At 52.4% G+C, this 10,975-nt stretch overlaps 1 protein-coding gene across 4 annotated transcripts in view; it reads left to right on the top strand.

The window, feature by feature from the left end:
- The window catches only part of UHMK1 (U2AF homology motif kinase 1), a 42,907-nt gene extending 34,990 nt beyond the window's left edge, over window positions 1-7,917 (top strand). The window contains exons 9-11 of one of the 4 annotated variants that reach the window (XR_005226411.2): window positions 184-254; window positions 7,057-7,192; window positions 7,862-7,917. Coding sequence is in view for 3 of the 4 variants with exons in the window: in XM_037906267.2 (XP_037762195.1) it covers window positions 184-395 (212 nt within the window). In the remaining variant the exon portion in view is untranslated. Of the gene's footprint in view, window positions 1-183; window positions 4,882-7,056; window positions 7,372-7,861 lie in introns of those variants that run through there. The other 3 variants (XM_037906268.2, XM_043521575.1, XM_037906267.2) reach the window with 3 other exon arrangements.
- Window positions 7,918-10,975: the final 3,058 nt, after the last annotated feature.

Here is a 10,975-nt window from a genome sequence, read left to right as displayed (position 1 = left end):
AGCAGGCCCTTGGGGTGGTACATGCACCTGAGACCAGAATAAAGTGCACAGCAAAGGGAAGCTTCAGCTGAGAAGGCAGCTTGTAAGCTTTGTATGATTTTTTTTTTTTTTCTGTCGCATGGTTAATTTGTGCTTTGTCCTTGTCTTTTGGCTCCTTAACTCGCGACTGTCCCTGTGTACTAGGACAGCCCAAGAAGTGGTGTTGTGAGTGGGTCACTCAAAGAGCAGCACTGTACGAGGTGTGTGGTCTCACCGTGAGTAAATTCCTCTTCTTGCCTGAGGAAAGCCGGATTCTGCAGGGTGGGTGGGTCAGGTCACAGAGGGGCCTTTTGCTTTCTGGCCACTTGGTAACTAATGTTACTGCTGTTCTGCACAGGGCACTGCCCTACCACTGAGGAAGCAGAACGTTCAGAATATCTGCAGCAGAACGTCAGTGCTGGGACAGCGAAAGGAATCATCCAGGCATGGGCGTGTTTGGCAGGCTCAGACGGGCAGCCCAGGCAGCAGCCCTCAGGCAGGCAGGTGCTTGCTGACCGTGGGGAAAGGTTGCCCAGTTTGCTGGAGAAGCAGCAGTACTGGAGAGCTTTCTCCTTACGGCCAGAGCTCAGGCAGCAAATCCCACAACTGGGAAATTGCTGCAAGGCAGAGCCGCAGCAGTAACTGGCCGTTCCCACCCCCTGTGGGGCCCAGGTGCACTTTAATTCCAACGTGTGGTGGGGGTCAGCACCGTGCCAGTGTCAGAGCACGCCTGGCTCTGCCTTGCATGCACTCAGCCCTGCTCCTGCGGGCGGAGCAGAGTCTGCACAGCTGAGACCCAGCCACATTATCCTCCTGCCTCACCAATAGGATCGTTTACTGGCCAATGTGAGGCCCCGAAGGCAGGGGGCTGGGTGTGTCCCCAGCTGGAACTGGAGGCAGTTTGCCTGCAGAGACAGTACTACGGTATTTGAGGAGGGAGAACCAAGCTTGACTGTTTCCAGGTAAATTGACATTTGGCCTGGCCCCAGTCCTGAGCAACTGGGTCTCCTCTGCCCTTTTCTCCAGCACCAGTGAGCCAATGGCTCCCCTCCCTCACAACCCAAATGGCTCTGGTGCCCCTGCCCAGAGTTGTCCCACAGGGGTCTTTTGGCTCTGCCCTAGAGAAAGGCTCCAGCTCAGTCCCCTCCTCCCAGCAGCTGGGCTCTGGCTGGCTGGAAGACAACAGCTTAGAGAAAGGCTCGGCCTGCTTCAGCCCACATAGTCAGTGGGGCACCTCGCCTGCCTTGCAGGCATGATCCTTGGAGCAATCGGTAGGGACGGGTAGAGCAGCAGCAATAGGGAATGAGAGCACTTGTTCATGCTCCTGCCGGGGGCAGCTGGTGGGTGCTTTGGGGAGGTGAGCATGAGCAGGTCCCTCACGCCCATCCTGAGCAGCAGGTCGCATAGCAGCACCAGCAGCCAAGGTGTCTCATCAGCATGCCCAGAACCAGCACAGGGGCATCAAGGAGGGAGGAGGCCTCTGGTGTAGTGGTGCTGAGAGACTGTAGGTAGGGGGTGGGCCCCAGCCCAATGGGGACAGCAAGTTGACTGTGCTGTGTGCATGGAGCGCAGCCTGTGACCTGGCCAGACCCTCTGCACCTGTGAAGCAAAGACTGCCCTTCTCTCCCTGCTGTTGTTAGTGCCATTTGTGGAGCTGAGCGAGACCTCTTTCCCTGGATCCTCCTTTCTCCCCCTGCCTGCCACCCTGCATGCAGCTGGGGAGTGTCAGGCAAACCAACATTATTCACTCTGACCCCTGGGAGAAACGGAACAATGAACAGATGTGGGTGTGATGGATTTTGTCACAGAGACCCTCTTGGGACTGTCACCGGATGTGCTGCAACTAGCTCTGAGCCTGTTTTCTTTGTCAGCTTGGGACTCCAGAACCGTCTTGTTGAGTCAGACACACTAGCCTGCTTCAACACAAACCCCGGATCTGAACCACACCCCCAAAGCTGCCGACTTAACTGAAAACAGCTCAGCAAGTACTCCTGTCTCCAGCACCCAGCTCCCAATGGGATCCAAACCCCAAACAAATCCATTTTACTCTATCTGAAGCTTATACAGGGTAAACTCATAAATTTTCCACCCTCTATAACACTGATAGAGATATGCACAGCTGTTTGCTCCCCAGATATTAATCACTTACTCTGGGTTAATTAATAAACAAACGTGATTTTATTAAGTATAAAAAGTAGGATTTAAGTGGTTTCAAGTAATAACAGACAGAACAAAGTAAGTTACCAAGCAAAATAAAACAAAACACGCAAGTCTAAGCCTAATACATTTAAGAGACTGAATACAGGTAAATTTCAACCTCAGAGATGTTCCAATAAGCTGCTTTCACAGACTAGATTTCTTCTTAGTCTGGGCCCAATCCTTTCCCCTGGTACAGCCCTTGTTAGTTCCAGCTCAGGTGGTAACTAGGGGTTTTTCATGCCTGGCCACCTCCTTTGTTCTCTTCCACCCCCTTTTATAGCTTTGGCACAAGGCGGGAATCTTCTGTCTCTCTGGCTCCCCACCCCTTCTTCTAAATGGAAAAGCACCAGGTTTAAGATGGATTCCAGTTCAGGTGACATGATCACATGTCACTGTAAGCCCTCCTTCTTCATTACCTAGGAGCTAGAAAACAGGTACACAGGAGGGCTTTCAGGTAAACAAATCCATTCACGGTTCATTGGTTCTGAAGCCCCCTTAATGGCTTCCACTTAACATGTTTACATCAGTAACACAAGTGTATATCTTATTCTCCTAACTCCAGACATAGAAATAATACATGCAAACAAATAGGATGAACAGACTCAGTAGATCATAAGCTTTGTAATGATATCTTACGAGAGACCTTTTGCATGAAGCATATTCCAGTTACATCATGTTCACACTTATAAACATATTTATGGTGCAGGGCAGAGTCTGTGTGTGTCTAGCCAGGCATGGGGGGTGGGGGCTGCTTAGCTGCATGCTGTGCTGGGGCAAGGGAGGCTGTAGCCCCTGCCAGAGATCCTGGGTCTGATGAGGGAGGTGCTTGTCCCTGGGTTAACGCTGACCCCCCTGGGAGGGAGGGTTGGTGTGTGTGCCAGGGTGCATGGCTGGGACCTGGAGTCCCCCTCTGATAAGGGGTGACACAAATAGGATTTGGGGACTGTAGGCAAGGATCCCTGGGGACCATGGCAGAGGCACTGGGGGGCATCTTTGAGTCAGACGGACTCTCCCATTCCAGCCCAGCCCCCCTTCCTGCCAGCTCTACACCTGGGGGACCAACCTGGGAGATTCAGAGACCAAACGAATGGAGGAGCCGCCCTGGTGCAGTGCAGACCTGGCCTGATGACCAGACGCCCACCACCGCAAATATTTTTAAGTGGCCGGATTGGATTTATGGACCCTCGGGCCACTGGAACAAGTGAAAGCCTTTTGCTCAGGCCCAAACACCTATCGAGACACACAGGGCCTTTGCTAGTCGGTTCCAAGGGAGCCTCTGCTGCAATACTTCCCTGGCCCAGGGCCTGGCACAGAGATGGGCAGGCAGGCCTGTGACCCTGGTGCTCAGCAGGCTTTGCATTCCCTGGGGGTCCCACAGCCTGACAGGGGCTTGGAGTTGAGTGCAGTTGGGTCACAGACTCCTGAGAGCCAGGACTGGGCGGCCACCCCCCTGCCATGCTTGGGTTACCTGCACCCAATCCTTGGGGGCCGGATGGGGAGCGGCTGACGTTTCCCAGAGAGACCCATCACATCACCCCCAGACCCTGAGGCAGCCTGGCAGCAAGTGGCTCAGCTTTCCAGATTGAAACTGGGGTCCCCCTCCTCCACTCCCCCAGGACTGGACCAAGGGAATGGCTGGCTGAGTTGTCTGGACACATAGAGGCTCTGAGCACACAGCTAGAGATGCAGCTGCAGAGACTGGCCTGAGGCAGTCTAGGGCAAAGGGCCAACGATCAGTTCGCCCAGGATGGCCAGCAACTCTGCTGGGAATGCAGGATGCTGGCCACAGCACGAGGGTTATACTGCCCAGGTGGAACCATATCCTGGCCCTGTGAAAACCTGACTGTGGTGGCCTGCAGCCTAGTCACTGTCAGGAAAGGGGTGCTGCCAGTGAGAGGCCTGAACCACACGCATCAGCCCATGAGGCTGTACCCCACTCAGGTCATTGCAGGGGTCCGCACCTTGTCTGGGAAGCCATGGTGATCCCCAGAGAGAGACCAAACATGGGAATGTCCACCAGTTTCCCTGACATGCTGCATTGTTACCCAGTGGGGGTGGAAAAGGACTGTTTGCTTAGGGGAGCCTACGATATGTGGATATGGGTGTCACCTATCTGTCTTGGCCTTAGGCTCCATATCAGTGGAGCATCAGCAAAAACCATGGCAAATCCAGTTGCCCAGACATTGATACCTAGCAACCCATGACCCAGAGGCATTTGGATCTCCCTGTGATGGGTTGGATCACAGAAACCCGCTTGGGGCTGCCAACTGATGTGCCAAGACTACTTCTGCCCTTGCTTTCCTTGCCAGCTTGGGACTCCAGCACCCTGCCAGTCTGCTCCAACACAGACCCAGGGTCTGAACCACGTGCCCCAAAGCTGCAGACTTAACTGAAAGGAACTGTCTTTAACACTAAGATGCCCAACTCCCAATGGGGTCCAAAGCCCAAATAAATCTGTTTTACCCTGTATAAAGCTTATACGGGGTAAACTCATAAATTGTTCACCCTCTATAACACTGATAGAGAGATATGCACAGCTGTTTGCCCCCCCCCAGGTATTAATACATACTCTCGGTTAATTAATAAGTAAAAAGTGATTTTATTAAATTCAGAAAGTAGGATTTAAGTGGTTCCAAGTAGTAACAGACAAAACAAAGTGAATTACCAAGCAAAATAAAATAAAACACGCAAGTCTAAGTCTAGTACAGTAATAAAACTGAATACAGATAAAAATCTCACCCTCAGAGATGTTTCAGTGTTTCTTTCACAGACTGGACGCCTTCCTAGTCTGGGCACAGTCCTTTCCTCTGGTACAGCCCTTGTTCCAGCTCAGGTGGTAGCGAGGGGATTTCTCACGATGGCCACCCCCTTTGTTCTGTTCCACCCACTTATATATCTTTTGCATAAGGCAGGAATCCTTTGTCCCTCTGGGTTCCCACCTCTCCTTCTCAATGGAAAAGCACCAGGTTAAATGTGGATTCCAGTTCAGGTGACATGATCACATGTCACTGTAAGACTTCATTACCCACTTGCCAGCCCACAGGTATACAGGAAGACTTACAAGTAAAACAGAGCCATCTACAGGTAATTGTCCTGGTTAATGGGAGCCATTAAGATTCCAAACCACCATTAATGGCCCACACTTTGCATAACTACAATAGGACCTCAGAGTTATATTTCATATTTCTAGTTTTAGATACAAGAATGATACATTTATACAAATAGGATGACCACACTCAGTAGATTATAAGCTTTGTAATGATACCTTACAAGAGACCTCTTGCATGAAGCATATTCCAGTTACATTATATTCACACTCATTAGTATATTTTTATAAAATCACATAGAGTGCAACGTCACATTCCCCACCTCTCTGCACAGGGGCTGAGCAACTTTCCCTAGCTGGAGAACAAAGGCCTGGTAAGGTGTGAGATGGTGGGGGTGAGGGCTGGCTGCTGGAAAGCATCAGGGCTCTCAACTGGAATCTGATGAAGAAGGTCAGAGGGAGGGTTCACTACAGCTTGGCTGTGCTCTGGGCTAGCCCGAAGGGACAATGCTTTAACCGCCAGTTCTCTAGACTATTCTGAGGACTTCCTATGCTGTGTTCCAGTTAACAAATAACCCCGCTGTCTTGACAAAGCTGGGTGAGTGTCACTGCAAATACTGGGTGAGGTGCATTAGTCCCTGCAGAGCATCCCAGTCTCGACCAGGGTCTGACTCATCTGGACTCCCTCAACAGAGCTCACAGTGTGAAGCAGGATACTGATGGCCCAGTCTAAGGAGGCAGTGCAGTGGAGCCATGTGATCTGCCCTGGAGGAAGAGACAGAGCCTTTGGGGGTCTGGCACTGTGAAGGATTCCCCCTAGAGCAGAGGCCCCGGGGGGCACAGAGGAACTTTCGGGGGAGGCAGTGGGGCCTGGGCCAGACCCCCTGGGGAGCAGGAAGGGAGCACCACGCAGCCTCTCTCTGGCCCCAGCTTTGCTCTGTCCCACCCGCAGCTGTGTCCCCAGCCTCCTCAAGTGCCAACTTTTCCCGGCGCCGGTGGGTGCTCATGCCCCCATTCCACCCCTTCCCCAGAGTCCTCACCCCCAACTCCACCCCCTTCATGCCCCTATTGGACCCCTCCACAAATCCCCACCCCAGCCCCACCTCCTCCCCTGAGCACGCTGCGTTCCCCCTCCTCCCCCCTCCCTCCCAGCACTTGCCGTGCGAAACAGCTGTTTTGCAGCGCAAGCGCTGGGAACCAGGGGGAGAAGCAGGACGCAGCGGTGCGCTCAGGGGAGGAGGCAGAGCGGAGGTGGAGATGAGCTGGGGTGGGGGAGCGGGACAGGGAGCTGCTGGTGGGTGCTACAGCCCCGGAGCCCCCACGGAGTTGGCGGCTATGCGAGCCACGCTCCCGGCCCCACCCTTGGCGCAGCTCCACTCCTGTCCCCAGCCTCGGCGCAGGTCCACTTTCAGACTCACCCCAGCCTCGGCTGCTGTCCATGGCTCTGTTTCTGGCCTGGAGGCAGGAGCGGGGCTGGGAGCAGACCTGCACCAGGCTGCTGGCCCAGCTGCTGGCCCCTAGCACCTCTGCTCCTGCCCCCAACTTTGGCCCCTGGCCAGGGCTCTGGCCCCACTCTCAGCCCCAGACCCATCCCCAGCTGCAGCCCCCTTATGCCTGACCATGCCCCCCGCCTCGAACCGCATCCCTGCTCCTGGCCCCTGGGAATGGGGCATGGATAGGGATTGGGGGGGCACAGCCCTCAAAAGTTTGGGGACCTTTGCCCTAGAAATTGTTCCAAAGCTGGGGCCATAGTACTGACCGTGTGAATCCGTGACACACCCATTGCCTTGCAGAGCAGCATTAGCCAAGGCTTGGGAGAGGCCTGGCTCCAGGAAATAGACATGGACGCTGTGCAGAACAGAGGGACCATCTGACCCAGCTGATTCAGAGGCACTCAGTTGCCTTCTCCAAGCAGATCGCTGACTTTAGGTATGTAACACATCCAGTATTGGGTCACCACTCACCACACCCTGATCTGAGAGACAAGCCTTCTAGAGAACATCTTTGTACACTCAAAGACGTACATGGTGACAAGTTTCAGAGGGGTAGCGATGTTAGTCTGTATCAGCAAAAACAACAAGGATTCCTTGTGGCACCTTAGAGACTAACAACTTTATTTGGGCATAAGATTTTTGTGGGCTATAACCCACTTCATCAGATGCATGGGTGAAAAATACAGTAGGCAGGTATAAATATACAGCACATGAAAAGATGGAAGTTGCCTTACCAAGTGTGGGGGTCAGTGCTAACAAGACCAATTCAATCAGGGTGGAAGTGGCCCATTCCCAACAGTTGACAAGAAGGGGTGAGTATCAACAGAGGGAAAATTACTTTTTGTAGTGACCCAGCCACTCCCAGTCTTTATTCAGGCCTAATTTGATGGTGTCAAGTTTGCAAATTAATTCCAGTTCTGCAGTTTCTCATTGAAGTCTGTTTTTGAAGGTTGTGGGGTTTTTTTTTTGTTTGTTTGTTTTTTTGAAGAATGGCCACATTTAAGTCTTTTATTGAGTGTCCAGGGAGATTGAAGTGCTCTCCTACTGGTTTTTGAATGTTACAATTCTTGATGTCTGATTTGTGTCCATTTATTCTTTTGCATAGAGACTGTCCGGTTTGGCCAGTGTACATGGCAGAGGGGCATTGCTGGCACATGATGGCATATATCACATCGGTAAATGTGCAGGTGAACGAGCCCCTGATGGTATGGCTGATGTGGTTATGTCCTGTAATGGTATCCCTTGAATAGATATGTGGACAGAGTTGGCAACTTGGCCATTCTTCAACAAAAAAACTTCAAAAACAGACTTCAGCGAGAAACTGCAGAGCTGGAATTAAGGTGCCACAAGGACTCCTCGTTTTTTCAAAGACATATGAGGACCTGAAACACCTGGACGTTCATCCAACTAATCTAATATGGATTGAAGAGCAAACCCTCCAAGTGCCAGTTCCTGAAGGAGATCATGGGATACCCGGCCCATGTTGTGACAGCAGAGGGAGTATTCCCTGAACTGGAGAAAGTGCAGGTCATCAAGACATGGCCAATGCCCACCACAGTACAAGATGTCCAGCTGTACCTTGGGTTCATTGGATATTACAGACATTTTATAAAAGACTTTGCCAGGCAGGCAGCACCCCTACAAACTCTGTTACAGGGCTCTCCAAGGGCAGGGCTATGCAGAAGTGTCCTCTGAACTGGGATGGGGCTGCCAAAGGTCCTCTGAATGCTTGAAGTCTGCTCTGGTGAAGGCACCAACAGTGGCCTACCTGGGCTACGCTCTCCCTTTATACAGATGCCAGTAACCAGGACTGGAGGCTGTAATCTCCAGGTTCAGGACGGGCAGGAGGGGTGATCATGTAGGCCAGCCAGGGATTGAACGCTGAGCAGTACAGCTCCTTCAAACCAGAATTCCTAGCCCTGGTCTGGGCAATTACAGAAAAGTTTTAGGGCTACCTGGCAGCCACCTGCTTCGCAGTATACATAGACAATAACCCTGGTGCACATTAGCTCCTCCATGCTGGATGCACTAGAGCAATGCTGGGCAGTGAGAATGGCCAGCTACAACTTCTACTCCTGGGGGAATTCTGCACCAAAAAAATAAAAATTCTGCAAAATTCTGCAAATTTTATTGGTCAAAATAACACTACATAATCATGCCAGTTTTCAATTATTTTGGTAATTTATTTCAAAATACCCGTCAGCAGGTATGTCTGTAACAATACAGACCAAAAAAATATTCCTCCAGGAATAGAAAGTTAAAGAAACGCCTATGACAACCCAGTTCCTATTTTTCTGTCCCCTCCACTGCAGAGCCCAGTCATGGGGCTCCCCCTCAGCCCATACACCTGCATCCTTTCCTCCCCAGAGCCCAGCTGCAGGACCTCCCCAAGCCCAGACACTCACACTACCTATCCCCCCGAGCCCAGCTGTGGGGTCTTCCCCGGCCCAGACACTCACACTCCCCTTACTCCGTAGAGTCCAGGGATCCAGAGGGAGAAACAGTTTGATGCTGGGTCCTAGGCCTGCATGGAGTTTTCCGCATGCCACCATCTCCTGCCTTCAGGGCGTGCTGGGAACAGCAGCTGCCAGGAACCCTTCAGTTCCTCCTCCCCCCCCACCCCCACCGGGTCCATTGGCCCCTAGTGATAGCCAGCAGCACTGTAGCCCATTTCGGGGGATGTGGGGGGGGGAGAAGGAGATTCTATGTGCATGTTAATTTCTGCAAAATTCTGCATTGTGCACTGTGCAGTGGTGCAGAATTCCCCCAGGAGTAAACTTCTCCATTGAATTCCAGTCTGGCTGGAGCAACACCAAGGCTAATGCCCTATCCAGACTGCTGACAACCAAGAACCAGAAATACTGGCCTCCGCGAGGAGTTAGAGATGTTACCATTTGTGCCAAGCCTCCTGAAGCGGTCCAGGCATGCAGCTAGGCAGCGGCCATCACCCTGAGGCTCATCAGGAACCCACAGAAGAGCTGGAAGAGGGCAAGAACCTCTGGATCCAGAACCAAGGCTGTAGCCCTGTTGTTTGGAGAGTATTAGAGATTATCTGGCAAGGCATTGGGCTTTCCACTGTGGATTGGAGTGCTCTTCCCCCAACAGTGACTCAGCTGCTTTCTGTGTAAAGAAGAAGGCAGACTGATATGCAAGACCTGAGACCCAGGAACTAATGAAGAAGTCCCCCAAATGGTGCTGCCCCAAAGAGTAGCCAAGATGGTGCTTCAGACCACTTTGGCTCCTAAAAGACTCACATGAATGTCTGCAGGAAGTTCTGTGGGGCGGGGATGGCCCAAGCCATACAGGAGTGGTGCAACAACTTCTCAGTCTGCACCAGCAAAAGAAAGCCTGGGGAAGGGGACAGGGCCCCCCTCCAGCCAATAGAGACCAGCGCACCCTTGGAGTTGGTAGCATTGGACCACTTGGAGCCAAGTGAGACCAGTGCATCCTGCATCCTGACCATGGTGGCTCATTATACCAAATTCCTTGGGGAGATCACCACCAAAGCAACCACAGAAGCTGCCTGGCAATACTTTGTCAAGCTCTATGGCTCTTCCCACCCCCCACCCCCACCCCCTCCCAAGGTGCTCATAGACCAAGGCATTCCCTTTGAGTCACAGATATTCAAAAAATTGTACCCTCTATGTGACAGCCACACGCTAAGGACAACAGCCTGCCAACCCACTATGGACTCTGTGACCAAGCCAGCCAGAGGCTGCAAGTGGGGCTGAGGACCTGGTAGAGACCCAGTGGAAAGGCTGGCCTTCCTACCAACCAGAGCTGACCTACAGGTATAACAACACTGTGCACACCCCCAGCAAATACACCCCTACTTCCCGATGTTGGGAAGGCATGGCTGGCTGCCAGTAGACATGACTTTGGGCATCTGATGAGGACCCCAGAATGAGTCCATGAGTATCACCAACACCTCCACCAGGCAAGCTGCATCATAGCCACTAAACAGGCCAAGCCTGAGACACACAGATAAACAGTGCTGCGACAGACGTGCTGGTGCTGGGGGATTGGGCTCTACTCAAGAAGTAGAGGTGCTCCAAACTGGATTCAGCCTGGGGACCTGAACCATTCATTATCTGTGCAATCCTGTACCCAAATGGCCAGTATATAAGATCTGATCAGAGTCTCCAGGTAGGCCAGAGAAGGGGGCCCACCAGCACATGCTCGGGCCTTGCCACTTTGATCCCAAGCCACAAAACTGGGT

This window comes from Chelonia mydas, chromosome 8, assembly GCF_015237465.2.
Source record: "Chelonia mydas isolate rCheMyd1 chromosome 8, rCheMyd1.pri.v2, whole genome shotgun sequence".
Lineage (NCBI taxonomy): Eukaryota > Metazoa > Chordata > Testudines > Cheloniidae > Chelonia > Chelonia mydas.
This window is presented reverse-complemented; position numbering and strand designations above follow the sequence as displayed.